The sequence below is a fragment of the Macrobrachium rosenbergii genome, chromosome 3 (assembly GCF_040412425.1).
Source record: "Macrobrachium rosenbergii isolate ZJJX-2024 chromosome 3, ASM4041242v1, whole genome shotgun sequence".
NCBI lineage: Eukaryota > Metazoa > Arthropoda > Malacostraca > Decapoda > Palaemonidae > Macrobrachium > Macrobrachium rosenbergii.
Window position 1 is genome coordinate 1,131,688 of NC_089743.1, and position 14,838 is coordinate 1,146,525.

Below are 14,838 nucleotides of genomic sequence, written 5' to 3' on the forward strand. Positions count from 1 at the left end.
TAATCTCTTTATCCGATTAGCCTAAGCGATTTTTTTTGTGACTAGGCAGTAAAAATGAAAAATTACTGGATGTAGGCTAAGTCGTGCATATGAAGATGAGCTTAGAGCATAGTCTCGCTATAAGAGGATGCATGCATGATATACTCTAAATAAAGAAATAGTTTTGCTAACTTTAAAATTTTTACTTCTTTACATAATTTAACAGTTACTTGGTATTTGTTACCCAAGTACATGGTGATGTTTAAAACTCGGGAAAATTTGCCCTCCCAAATGAACTACAGCTTTGTACAACTATAATGATACATGTCTATTTTTAAACATACTGCTAAAAGAATATAAATGTAAATATCTACTTATAATTTCAGGCAACAGATATGTCTTGTAGTATATGCAAAGAGAGTTGTGAGGATAGCTCACCTAAAACTATAATAGTTGGGGAAAAAGGACGCCAAACTCTTGTGACTTCAAGCTTAGAGCGCAATGATGGCCTTCATAAAACCTTTGAAAGTGCAACACCACTGAGAATTCATGTCCAATGTAGGAAACAGTACACAAGGAGAAGCTCCAATCACTCTAGCAAGAGAAAATCTGAGTGTCACCAAGAAGAAGAATGACAATGCCCTGAACTCGGTCATAATTCCTATACTTGACACTCAAAAGTGATTGCTTTTTCTGTACAGAGCCTGTTACTCAGAATGCCAAACTTGCCAAACATAGAAAAAAGGGCAGGCAATGTAGAAACCTGGAATTCCAGACCAAATCCAAACTTGCAAAAGAAAGACATGTAGTAGTGATGGGACACAACGTATTCAATATGTTTATGACCTAGCTGCAGCTGAAGCTTAAATACTATAGACAGTGTGCTCAATTGTTTTATAAAATTAAGGGGAATGAGGAAAATCAAAATGAGAATCAGAGGGAAGAAGCATTCTCTTCTAAGCTCTGTCGTTCTTGATGACAATGGGATGAGTGCCAGTATTCTTCAGGAACTATCAGGAATGGATGGACAAATATCATGGAAATGAAGGCTACTTAATAAACAACTTAATCAAACTCAAGGAGCATTATGGTGAAGAATTGTCAACCAGCCTTGCTGGAAAATCAAAGGTTGTGAGCTTGAGACTCTGCACAGAATCCTCCATGAGAAATGGATAACTGATAAAGCAGATTGATACTACATTCAGAGTGATCGTATCATAGATATGGCTGCTTCCAATCATTCTGGAATGGAGCATCAGGCTGGCAATTTATGACTGTGATGAATATGCAAGCATGGAAGCAACTGGACAATGAGCAAATAATGATACCCACCTTTTTGCAGCTTCCTCCACAAATTAGTTGGACTATGGCAAAGTCAGACAGTTTCAAATAGGAAATGCATCTCCATATCACATGCAATAATTTCTGCCTGTAGACCCAGATCCTTTGTTTCACCCATACTTCTGGGAATTGCTGTCTACATACACCGTAAATATGCATCCCGTGAGATCATAGACATCTTGAACAGTGTGAGTTTTGCTGATGACTACAAAGAGGTTCAGAGATTTGAACATGCCTTAATAGCTGGAAGTGAACCATCCTACCATTTGGATGGTTTCACACAATTTGTTTTGACAATGCAGATTTTAATGTTGCTACTGTCAATGGACATAATGATTTTCATAGTATGGGTGGTATAGTATGTATAACTCCTCCTGGGATCAAAGACACTTCCAGCAATAAAACGTAAAGTAAAAGTGCGCATCTGCAGAAATAGCTGGTGCCTGGACAGATTCCTATTAGAACATTTAGCAAACCTGCTGTCTCTGGTTTAGCATTCATTGTGGTGGAGCCTGGAAGCTTCTGAAGAGAATCTCAATCTTTTCCAGTCTGCAGCGTCACTAGATTTCTCCGGGTTGTTGGTTATGTTCTTGAATTACCCCCTTTCATAATGGAGTGGTTTCATGAAAGGCCAGTAATTGTGAAGAGTATAAGACATCAAGAATAGAAATCCTGCCTTCATCAATCTGATCCTCTAATCCCACCACTATCTACAGCCCTGTTTCATAAGAGCAATGCGAAAGCATGGCTTAGTAATTTGTCCAGTCACTTTGATCAACCACTTGGCATCAAGGCGGTAGAAATAGTAGCTTCTTCAGAAAAATCTAATAAAATTATAGTCAGGCTTGGTGGATTTCACTTCCTCATGTCTTATCAAGGCAGCATTGGGTATATCATGACAGGCAGTGGACTACAGAACTTTTGGAAACAGTATATGCTAAGGGATGTGTCATGCACATGCTGTCTGGTCATGCCTTTTCTCGTTCTCTCCGTGCCCACATCTTTACTTCAGCTGCCCTACTTGTTGTCTTGATGAGTGCACCAGGGGCTTTGGATAGTATTGACAAGGATCGCATACAATATCTTCACAAAGCACTTCTTGACCATGACAGGAAGCCTCCTGCAGTATCTGGGAAGAGGAATGTATCCAGCACTGCATAAGATCATTTCAACTATTACCAGGCAGCCAGCCAAAAGCAGAACAGGAAAACTTTGGGTGCAACATATTCGCAAGTGGCTCTTCTGCAGCATTTTATCAGAGCAGGTGACAGAAACTGGAAATGCATCTCAGATTTGTGTGAGGGAAATGATTCTCACTTCCATGCAGCAGGCATCTTAATTATGCCAAATCTGCTCGGTTGTAACTTGCAACAAATGGAAGAGACTAGACGAAACCATACCAGATGAAGAATACCGACTATTTACGGAGAAAGGTTACTTCACTATACGTCGTTGTGATTCTTTTTGGGGCGGCAACTTCTCTGATCAAACAATTGAGCAGTTCTTAATGAAATCACTGAAATGCTCTGGAGTACCGACTACGGCCGAGGCATCACAGACAGTACTTTGACAAAGGGTGCATGCACTTCTCTCTGTGCTCCTATATGATGCACTGGAACAGTTCACAGGTATTCATACTGGTACATCAGAACATAAAGACCTTTCAATAAAGTAGTATCAAGCAAGAGATAACAAGGATCTCCATATCTTTATAGGATGGCTGCAAGCTATCCACCTTTTGCTGGATACAATCCAGATCGTTTTAGTGTCTGTGGCCACAGGAATTGTCGTTGATACATCTGTGAATTGTGATAGCAGTAGATGCTACAAGGCAGCATCTGAAATGTCAGGGGAAGAAGTTTCATAAATATCATTCTACACTGCAATGACAAGGTGATTCCAATTGGTGCAAAGGATAGACAGTTAAAATTCAGGGGACAGCAGGTTGATGTTAATCCAACCAATTATTTAATCGATAAACATGCATCCTGAACAGCTCAGAAATGGAAACTTTCTTATTCTATGAACTTGCTGGCTTTGAGGCATTGTTAATTGACTTTTCAAGCCATAGGGACCTCAGAAGTAGACTTCTCTTTGAGGCTGAAGACAAGCTGTAGTAACTTGTAATGTCAGTGGCATTTTTAAGTATATTTCAGAGGCTCACCATCTTCGAAAAATCTAGACATTTTTAATTATGATTTTTGTTCTTAATAAATAACACTATACATTAACACACTTTAGTTGGTATCAGCAGCATCAGTGACCAGTTGCTGTTATGCTGCCAGAAAAATCATGATCATTCATTCATTTGACACAGCTAAAAAGTACTGTACAGTATTTTTATCCTGACATCAAAACCATTTGCAAGATTTGGTTAGACCGTGGAACTCAGAATTTCAGTATACTAACATGGCCCAGAGCTGATAAGCTATTTGCTGATAAAGATTAACCTTGTGCTTACGTTATTTGTTAATAACTGGAGATGTCCAGCCATATTTTGAAGATTGCATGATCCCCTTGACTCTAATTTATTTGATGGTTGAATGTCCCATTTTTGGGGATCTTTAAGATAACTTCCTATCATGGTTGCCAGGGAAAGGATTTTCCTGGTGTGGGTCCCCTCTTTAGGATTCTTGCAGGGGAGGTGATGCACAATAACAGTGGTATTTTAAAATTTGTTAGGAAGCAGGTCTTTTATATAAAATCCAACCAATTAGTACAGTATATGTATTATTATTTATTTTAGGGTGTTCCTTTGCCAGGCTAGACTTTTGATGTGATTTTGTTAATCACTGCATGGTTTCTTTTTTCTTTTTACTCCTATTTTTTTTTTAACTTGTAACATATATCTTTTTGTATTTCGTAACATATTATCTTTTTGTATTTCATACTGTTAAATATTGCTGAATTAGTTGGTATTCGGATTTTTGACCTTTTCTTGCTGTGACAAAAATTACAATGAATTAATCAGTAAATTAGTCAGGTGTTAATAATACCCCTGAATTTGAGCCAAGTCACTTTGTAGGATAGGCAGAAATGCACACAAGAAATGAAAAGAAAGATTTTTGAACAGAGAAATTACAGCATAGGAATTTTACAGTGGCAATGGCCAGTAAACATTGGCTTAGGATTAATGGGGAGTACAGTACTCCATTACCCATGCAGGAATATTGATTGGTGATTACTGTTAGGTGCCAGAATATCCATTCTTTTCTTTATTTCAGGGGAGTATAGCATCTGTACATTTTGACAACCTGTGTTGATTAATTTTGAGTACAGGGTAATGGGTATTTTGTGAAAAAAGCTGTTACATTGTGACAAAACCTATTTGATAGTTTTATGACAATTATTTTCTTTTTGTTTACAGAATTACAGTTTTTTCAGCAGCCAAACTTCCAATAACCATCGTGAAAACCGTCTATGCTTCATTATTTTATTATAAATATTTGGGAACACGGGTATTAGGCGTGCCTGTAGGTGGCAAAGAAAGACTTCAACATTGGCCTGCCTTAGCCCCCTGTGACTTGAAAATGATGTCAAACAACAGTCAGGAGTGTTGTGGCGATGTTGTTTTATCTTCTGCAGGTAAGAATAAACTCAAAATTTGGTATATGGAAAAGTGTACCTTTCATTTCTTCCAAGAACTTGGTAAAACAGGTAGTTCTTGTCCTAAAATCTCAAGCAAGTGAGTAGGGTAAATGGCTTTAAAGCAATAAGACACCTGATTGAAAAGTATTGTGTATCAAACTGTAAACCAGTATTGCCCCAGGTATCTGCATTAATACATCCAAGGCCCTTTTGGATATTGGAAGTTTGCAGATACAGTAATGTAAAAAACTGCAGATATAAAATGGCAGTTTGATAATTTTTTTCATATTTTGTCCCTACACAGTACTTTATATGCTCTTAAACAACAAAGAATATACTGTATAGTACTGTACAAAAAAAAAAACACTGAAATACTGATTGAAAATCAAAGTGCAAGGAAAAGAAACATTGCAGTACAGTATTGTACATTGTCAGGTAAGATTCACTGCAAAAATGAAAACCAGGAACAGACTTGAAAATTGTTTTTTTTTTTTATAAAGAATAATCCAAAGAGAGAAAGAGAAAAGCAAGCAGTTTATACTCCATAGGTTACTATGTAATCCATTCATATTTTTCAGATCACTGGTATATCAACCCATAAAAGCTTTTTTTTCATAGTGTAGCTGCTGCTGTTTATCCTCAAAGGGAGTTACTTCTCTGGTTCCCTCCAGAAGACAGACCAACCAATATCAAAGAATTCTCTCATAGTTGGTTTTGGCCAGAATTTAGTACCTTTGATAGACAGAGTGGTAGAGCATCAAATGACTCAAGGCAATAGGGCTCTTTCCCTTGCTTACAGCAATTACCTGGTTTTCCTTCGCCTTTCTCACACAGACGTGACAACAGCGCACAAACTGCTAAGATCCCCATTGTTAGTGGTCTGTTTTACTATAAACATACTGTGCTCCAGAACTGTCAAAGGTTGTGTAGATGAAATATTGCAGTTATCTGCTCAGAAAGACTAAGTGCCTAGTCTTAAGCTCCTGTAAAACAATTGTTTTATAAAATGTTTTGGTTATGCATAATTGTTAAGAGCTACTAACTGGTGTGTCTGTGAAGGTGGAAATTTTGGATTAGGCTACTAGGCTACACCATGCCTTCTGCTTTGATTTCAACTTTGACAATTTTAAAATCTCAGTAATTAGCAATTTTATTACAAACTCATGAGTAGATGGTTTGTTTTACTATATTTAGATAATTTTCCTTCACAGATTAAAACGGAAAAATTTTTTTGTTTAATTTTTCAGTTACAAAATGATAACAGTGACATGCAGTTTCCCCTTATGTGTTTAACTTATGGGTTAGGTTTGAACTAAGTATCCCATGTTTCTTTTTATCACAATTTAGAAACCTAAGTAAATTATGTACTACAGGAATTTCCCCAGTATCTTCTATGCTGTAGGGGAATGGAAAATGTGATTAGGCAGGCCTACTTATAGTATGTATTACTAACTTGGTATTGATGTCACAACTTTTTTAATAGTCTAAGAAATAAAATTAGGCTCCTCCTAATAATTGAAACTAATAGTAATACAGTAAACCCCCGTATTTGCGGGGGATGCATACCCCCCCCCGAATAGCTAAAATCTGCAAATACTTAAAACCCTTCTAAAAACACTTTGAACTGCCTATTTTGATAGTTCAAACACAAAAAAATCTCTGAAAATGCTTATACAGGTATTATCCTACTTACAATGGGGTTAGGTTCCAAAAAACCCATCGTTTGTTGGAAAAAACATATCTTGAATATAGGCTAGCCTACACTAGGGTATTCAATACCATGTACTGTATACCTATGGTAGCATAGCATACACTATAAAGTATACTCTATAGAGGTTCATGCAAAGTGACTTATGATATTTCAACATAAAGAGAAATTGAATAACAAACAAGAATTAACTTAGCCTGCACTATGGTATATCGTATACATATATGGTAGCCTAGTCTATATTACACTGTACTCTATATTCGCATATTAATATTGTACTATATAAACATCAACATAATAAATATGCATCTTTTCCATGTATCTTTTAAAATGTTATGCTTTACATCACTGTATCCAATAATATTGTATATGTATATACAGTATTCGTATATTGCTGCTGTATTATAAATTGTGATCATAGCGATCAATGTTTTGGTTTAAAAATATAGTACATGGTAAGTTTATTTCGCCATATTTAACTCAGTTCAGAATGTTTTTCTTGTTTCTAGTTAGCGTAAATGAATCTCTAAATACTTTATTTATATGGGGCAAGGTTATTTTTCATCATACGAAGTGTTTCTGGGCTCGACCTGTGTCACCCGGTGAAATATCCTTTTAGCACATATTTCTAGGTATAAGTATTGCTAAATATACCAGAGAAAAAGCGAAACACAATGCCAGGGTTACGAACCCCGGATTGAACGCCATTATATGGTGTCGGTATACACAAAGGGTGAGTGGTGCCACTGCCACAGGCCTCCGCCCTATAGAGCTCTCCAATCTCAAAACCCCGAAAAGTGAGGAGCCGTTACAAACCTCACTCTCTTCACCCAGCCAACCACCACCTCAGCCGCCATCTTGTAAACATTCCAAATTAGCACGCTTCCAGACAACACCGTGTTTTTTCCTTGGTGCTGTGTTTTCTTGGATTTCCACTAATTCAGCATGTCATCTCTTCCTGAATTCCCAACTAAGTTGAGTACCATCTCCTTTTGGTTTTTTCTTACAGAGGCATCTTGTTTGACCTTTAATATATTGTTTACCAGGTAAATAACGCTACGCAGCCGGACGTGGCTGCGTCGGCCTCTGCTATGCTGGACCCTCAGTCTTCGCAGTTTTTTAGCATAAAGTTGCTGCTAGATTTTATCCATACTCCTTCAATTGGAGTTTTATATATATAGAAATCACCATTTCGTTGGTAGGAGGTTGGGAGCCCGTATCATAACTGATCTAGGCTAGAGATGGAGGGTTTCCCCCTCCCCTTTTCTGATCATAATTTCTCCCTTTTCCCTGGTCCCCTTCCTCTACCAGCGAGTTGGTACATTCTCCACGATGGTACTGTTATGCTCATGATCATTTCTGATGTGTACGATGTTGGATGACATGTATATTCTTGGATTAGTTTTATGTGTGATTCGACGTCAGGCTCGGCCATCTTGGGTATCCCCTACTTTCCATATATCGGTTTTGTTTGGCCTTCTCTGTCGCTGAGTCTTTTATGTATTTATAGTATATAATTCTATGTATATATATGTTTTTTTTATATTTCACACATCGTCTGGTTAACTTTTATCTTAGTACTCTTGAAGTCAGACAGTTTTATTCGATTAGGTATTTTCTAGCCTAGCCTACTCGGCCGTACCGTAATCGGTTTCAGAGAGTTAGGCTGGACAGGTTAGGCTCTTTACACGATGCTTATGCTTCCTAGCTCTCCTGACCAGGCCATTTTGAGGTTTTGGAGGGAGATGTTAGGTTGTTGAGGGAGTTCTTCGTTCTCTCTTGGCCCACCTGACCATGCTGTCACGTTTTTGGAAGGTGAGGTTAGGCTAGTGAGGTAGTTGCCCTTTCCCCCTTTTTAGCCCACCTGACCAGGCCGTGAGGTTTTTTGGAGGGTGAGGTTAGAATAGTGAAGGGTCTCCTCAATTCATAGTCTTCCACCTGACCAGACTGTCGGTTTTGGAGGGTGTGGCTAGGCTTTCGTGCCCCGCGCTGCACCGATTCTGGCCTTCCTGTCCAAGCCAAAAAGCTTTGGGTTTGGAGGGTGGACTGGGATCGAAGGTTGCACAGATCTTTTCGTGTATGTAGCCTAGTCCTTATTTACCTGATCAGTTAGCTTTTGGCGAGTAACCTAGACATCTCCCTACGTGAGGAACGCCGATCGCTTACGTTTGGCACCCCGTGGGCAGTTGCGGATTTACATTGAGGCTAATGAGGCTGCAGCCTCAGGCCCCGGGTACTGAGGGGGCCCCCGATGAGGTGATGATTAGAAAATATATCAATAAAATTGGCAATAGTACATTTACGAGACTTGGCAAACCTGGAGTGTATACGCGTTCATGTCAGCTGGGCGAAACCTCGAGGTAGTGGTGTGGTGTATATAGTGAGAGGAGCCAACGAGTACAGTTCACGTGGCACAGAAACGTGTTGGACATGCACTGTGCTGTGAGTAGTTGAGTTTATGTGAACAGTGTGAATTGGGTCTGCACTATATTTGATTGTGCTTGAGTGATTGATAGTATTGAGGTGAATTACTGGTGCGTGTGGCATTTGGTTTGAGAAGCGTTATGTTTTGTGTTATCATTTTATTTGTCACAATCAATCAATCAATCAATCAATCAATCAATATATATATATATATATATATATATATATATATATATATATATATATATATATATATATATATATATATATATATATATATATATATATATATAAGTGGTTCAACTGTGAAGTTGCCTAGAATAGCTATATTGATAAAATATGTCTAATATTGAAGGTGTTATGTAATATTATGTGCATGAGGAGGAATATGGTGGACTCTGTATTGTGGTGGTAGTGATACGTTATTATATAACTTATAACCGTTGTATAATAACGTATGATCACCAACACAATACACAGTCCACCAAATTCCTCCTCATGCACATAACGCTACCTTCAATGTTAGATATCTTTTATCAATATATATATATATATATATATATATATATATATATATATATATATATATATATATATATATATATATATATATATATATATATATATATATATATATATATATATATATATATATATATATACACAGGCAGTCCCCGGTTTACAACGGTGGTTCGTTCTTTGCTTGTCGAACCCGAAAATCGTCATAAAGCGGAACGATGGCATACGACGCCAGAAAATTGTATAAAAATTTGAAACAAAAGTTATGAAAGCCTTACTTTTAATCCTTTGGGTATACTGCATGTTGTTTCTTGATGTTTTACCTACATTTTGATGTGGTGTGTATCCAAAACTGGTGGTTCTGGAATGTAAAAATTTACAATTTACTACAAAGTACAGTACTGTACAGTAAATCCTGTATGCAGTAAAGTATAGAGTACTGTACATATACTGCACAAAAGTAAAATACAACATGTTATACAGTAACACAGGTGTACAGTACACTGTACTGTACTGTAATTTATACCAAAGAGTTTATAAAAGATAAAAAAAAAAGTGAATTCCTTACTTTTATTTTGGAAACCCCGTGCTTCTTAACCCTGGAAAAATGGTGTGGCCTCATGATTCAGGGGGATTCTGGAATGTAAAAATTTAGTATTAGTGTACATATAATACTGTACAGTAGTCCTGCATGCAACAAAGTACAGTACTGTACTGTATAAATACAGAACAGTCAGTATTTTACAGTAGAATAATAAATATATAAAAATTATAAAGAGTTAGGAATTCTTTACCTCATTCAGTGATTGTCAAAGCTGTTACAACCGCAGGCTAGGTTGTGGGAGATGGAGATTGTATGCGTGGGGAGCCTGCAATGATAAGGATAAAATTGCTGCAGAGTTTGTACTGTATGTGTTACACTGTTCTGTATCTGTTCAGGTATTTCACAAACCTATGTTCAACAGTACAAAATAAAAATATGAATGCCTTACCTAATTTCAGTGATTTTTAGAAGATGGAGGCAAGGATGAGGGAGCTCTAGTAAAGGTGCTGGGCAGTCTGGAATATTAGAATGAAGACGTTACTTTATATTTATCAAATGTACTGTACATATGACCATTTATAACATTAAAAACAGTGAAGAATTCAATACCTTGAGTGATTTGAAAGATGTAGGCTACATGAGGAAGGTTTTGTACAGTTCCAGTAGAGGTCAGGTTAAAGGTGCATGTCAGTCTGGAATGATAATGTACATGATAAAGATTAGAATAAAGTACTTCTGTGGATTTCATAAACAGTACACTAATTTTATAAAATGTATAACAATTTATAAAACAGAAAGTGTTCTTACCAAATTCTAGTGGTTGGCTTGCTTACTGGGATGGGCATATGGTAGATGAGAACAGGGGCTATGGTGTGGCATCTGCAGGTGCTTGGGAGTCTGCAGTGAAAAGATAAAAATGATACTGTACACAGCAGTACTGTACTGTACTGTATAAGTATAATAACACAATTTAAAACAATGTAGGCTAATAGAAATTTCTAAAAAGTGAAGAATTCCTTACCTGGTGGACATGAAATGGGTGCAGGTGCTACTGGTGCAGGTGAATTTGGAGTTGAGCAGGGGACACCTGTCATTTGTGGAATGATAAAAGATAGAAATTACCACACAGGGTATGTATGCAATAAGCTACTGTACTGTATACAGTTTTATAAAGTGATTTGAAAAAAAAAAGTCATGAAATCCTTACCTGATGGGGCTGGAGAGGGGATAAGGTCAGCTGAGTTGGGCCGGGAGGAGGCTGTAACATGTGGATCTGGAATGATAATGATTATGTAAAGTTACAGCAAATACTAAAGCAATAGTGTACTGTACAGTGGGTGAAGTGCAGTACACTTTTTGTAACATTTATAAAAATTTATAAAACATTAAAAAAAACATTAAGAATTCCTTACCTGGTGAAGCTGGAGAGGAGACAGGAGGTCCCGTAACTTCAAAACCCTGAAATTCTTCAGGGGGGTCAGGACTGTCATCACTACCAAAGAGATCTGGAATGGCACATAATGAAATAAATTAGGTTATGCGATAGTAAATATAAAATTTGTACCATATGTACAGTACTGTATGTACAAATGATTTCATGCATGAAAATTATAAAAATTAAACACTTAGGAATTCCTTACCTGATAGAGCTGGAAAAGCTGCTGGGGAGGTTACTGCAGGTACAGGTTCAGGCTCAGGTTCTGATTCATAGCCAGGTAGAGGTTCTGGGAATCTGGATTAGGAGTCACTTCTGCAATGATACAAATGATAAAATTTATTGGGTTATGCTGTGTATCTACAGTATGTAAATATAAATTGCAGTAACATTTTTATAAATATTATTACAAGTTATAACAATTTATATTACAGCAGTTAATAAAAATAAAGTTGAGAAATCCTTACCTAGACTAGGAGTGGCAGGTGGTGCTGAAGACTTCTTCACGAAGAAAGAGTCTAGCCTAGACTGCACTTTCTTCTTCAGCTGCTTCTCCTTCAGCGCCTCCCTGTAGCACGTAGTAAGATCCAGCATTCCTCTGCGAATCCTCTCAAACCTGGCAATGTTAGGGTCCTCACCCTCAAATGCTGCCAAACATTTCTCCAGGTGAGCAAAACCCTCTGTCAAGCCCTTAATTGTTAATTCCTTGACCTTTGGTTGTGGTGCCTCTTCCTCCTCCTCGATCATCTGCTTCTCCAGCTCAATGAGGTCCTCCGATGACAATTCCTCTCCGTGGGATGCCAGCAGCTCGGTGACATCCTCAGCTTCCAAGTCCAGTTTCAGCCTCTTGCTTAGCCCAACAATTTTCCTTGTCACAGCCTCAACATCTTCTGCCTGCTCAAACCCCTTAAAACTATTCACAAACTGCGGACACAGTTTCTTCCACGCACCATTCAGAGTCGACACCTTTACTTCGTCCCAAGCACGTGCGATGTTCGTCACAGCATCTGCAATGTTGTAGCCCTTCCAAAAATCTTTCAGAGTCAACTCCTTGTTACCTTCAACGGCCCGTAAAGCAGCGTATTGTCCTCCTCAGGTAGTATGCCTTGAAGTTAGCAATGACTCCCTGGTCCATCGGCTGTATGAGGATGTAGTATTTGGTGGTAGATACACCACCTTCACATTAGGGTTCATATTACTAAGATTAGCCGGGTGACCAGGGCATTGTCTAAGACAAGCAGGACCTTAAAAGGCAGACCCTTCGAGGCACAATACCTTTCCACTGCGGGCACAAAGTGGTCATTGAACCAGTCCTCGAAGACCATCAAGGTAACCCAAGCTTTCTTATTGGACTTCCAAATGACGGGAGTTGACTCTTGAAAATGCCCTTAAAAGCCCTGGGATTTTCTGCCAAGTACACTAGCAAGGGCTTAAGCTTCAAATCGCCACTAGCATTTCCCCAAAGAGTAAAGTCAGCCTCTCCTTACCAGCTTTATGGCCTGGTGCTGACCTCTCCTCCTTGGAAATGTATGTACGATTTGGCATTCTTTCCAAAATAACCCTGTCTCATCTACATTAAATACCTGGTCAGCAGTGTAACCACCTTCCCTAATTATCTCAGCCAAACCACTAGGGAAACTTTCTGCTGCTACGTCATCAGCGCTAGCAGCTTCACCTTGCAACTTCACATTGTGCAAATTTACACGAGCCTTGAAGCGGTTAAACCAACCCCTACTGGCGGAAAATTCTTCACTAGCACTGCCTTCCCCCCATTTTTCTTCACCACTGCCGCATGCAGCTCCCTAGCCTTCTCTTGAATCACACTCAGGCTCACTGGAACACGCCGTTGGTTCTGGTCTTCCAGCCAGATCAACAATAACTTCTCCATCTCCACTACGTTCTGGCTACGTTGCTTCACGTTAATCACCGTTGCCTTCATTGGTGCAGCGTCTTGCACATGTTTCAGAATACGCTGCTTGTCCTTCACTATGGTAACAACCGTCGTTCTGCTAAGGCCCAAGGCACGGCCTATCTCGGTGTTACTTTCACCCTTCTCCGAACGCTTAATTACGTCGTACTTGACTTCCATGGTGATGCTCTTCCTCGGCTTCTTGGATGCACTAGCATCAGATGATGAACTCTGCCGTTTTGGAGCCATAGTGAAGGCACAATTCACGAAAAAACTGCAGCTAAAGAAAAGCAACAATGAGGCAACGTGCCTAACTCTGCGGAGGCAAACACGTGAGTGAGGAAAGGGTTGTTTGGTATTGTTACGCGCGCCTGCGTGATCGACCCAGGAAGGTCGTTGTCCGGTCAACTACAGTACCAATGCAGTTACATACAGAGCGCAGCTACGCTCACGAAACTAGTTCGCTTACAAGCGGCGTAAAAAGCGCCGAAAAAAGTCATAACCTTGCAATGTATTTTAATAATTGTAACCAGAAACTGATTTTTGATGATTACTGTTAAACCAGAAACGGATTTTTTTATAAATATACGTAATTGAAAAGCGTCGTAAACAGGCTGCGCGTCAGAACGGGCTGCGTCGTAAACTCGAAACAAACGTCGTAAGCCGGCCTGGATTTTTTAATGAATATATCTGAAAAACCATTAAAAAACCGTCTGTATATATATATATATATATATATATATATATATATATATATATATATATATATAATATATATATATATAATATATATATTATATATATATATATATATATATATATATATATATATATATATATATTCTTGACAATATTGCAGTTATACCACACTAGAATAGTTATAAAATATAAATATAAAAATATAAAATATAAATATTTATATTTTATAGTGGTTATAACATCCAGGTCTGGATTGGTTCGGATGGGGAACAGGCACTGAAAAAAGGTAAGAACCACTGTATTAGAGATAATGAACACTATTTTTTGTTCCATTATGACCTAATGGTCAAGCTAGAGAGAGGTGGAAGCTCTTCTGCTGTGGCCATCCCCTAGTGGGAGCTCCTAGGAGCAGGCGTCAAAATGAAATGAATTGAATTGATAGATGTTTGTTTTCGCCTCTAAATGGTAAGGGAGTACTGATTTTACGCCAGTACTGATTTATATTTGTGTGTTTCGCAAGGAAGGAGAGATATATTTGAAATCACCCTCCCTTTCCTGGGCCCTCAACCATAGCAATATGGGATAGTTTGATTTGCCTGCATTTTTGTCATAGTTTGTGATAATTACATTTTATTGTTTGTTTGTTTCAGAACCCAGAGATGTCTCTTAGAAAGTATGAAAGTGGGGCAGTT

The 14,838-nt window shown here is 38.2% G+C and overlaps 1 protein-coding gene and 1 long non-coding RNA gene across 13 annotated transcripts in view; one reads left to right on the forward strand and one right to left on the reverse strand.

The window, feature by feature from the left end:
- LOC136851844 (nitric oxide-associated protein 1) overlaps positions 1-14,838 on the forward strand; it is a 447,511-nt gene that overhangs the window by 360,832 nt on the left and 71,841 nt on the right. For 9 of the 12 annotated variants that reach the window (XM_067126177.1, XM_067126181.1, XM_067126172.1 and 6 more), the window contains one exon: positions 4,688-4,905. The exons of 1 other annotated variant lie outside the window; for it this stretch is intronic. In XM_067126177.1, the coding sequence (XP_066982278.1) occupies positions 4,688-4,762 (75 nt within the window). In that variant the 3' untranslated portion in view covers positions 4,763-4,905. Of the gene's footprint in view, positions 1-4,594; positions 4,906-14,838 lie in introns of all 12 variants that reach the window. 2 more of the 12 variants (XM_067126223.1, XM_067126214.1) reach the window with 1 other exon arrangement.
- On the reverse strand, positions 10,965-11,380 carry LOC136851918 (uncharacterized). The gene is made up of 3 exons (XR_010857000.1): positions 11,311-11,380; positions 11,125-11,190; positions 10,965-11,000 (listed from the first exon to the last, which is right to left on the reverse strand). It is a non-coding gene; the product is annotated as an uncharacterized lncRNA (long non-coding RNA).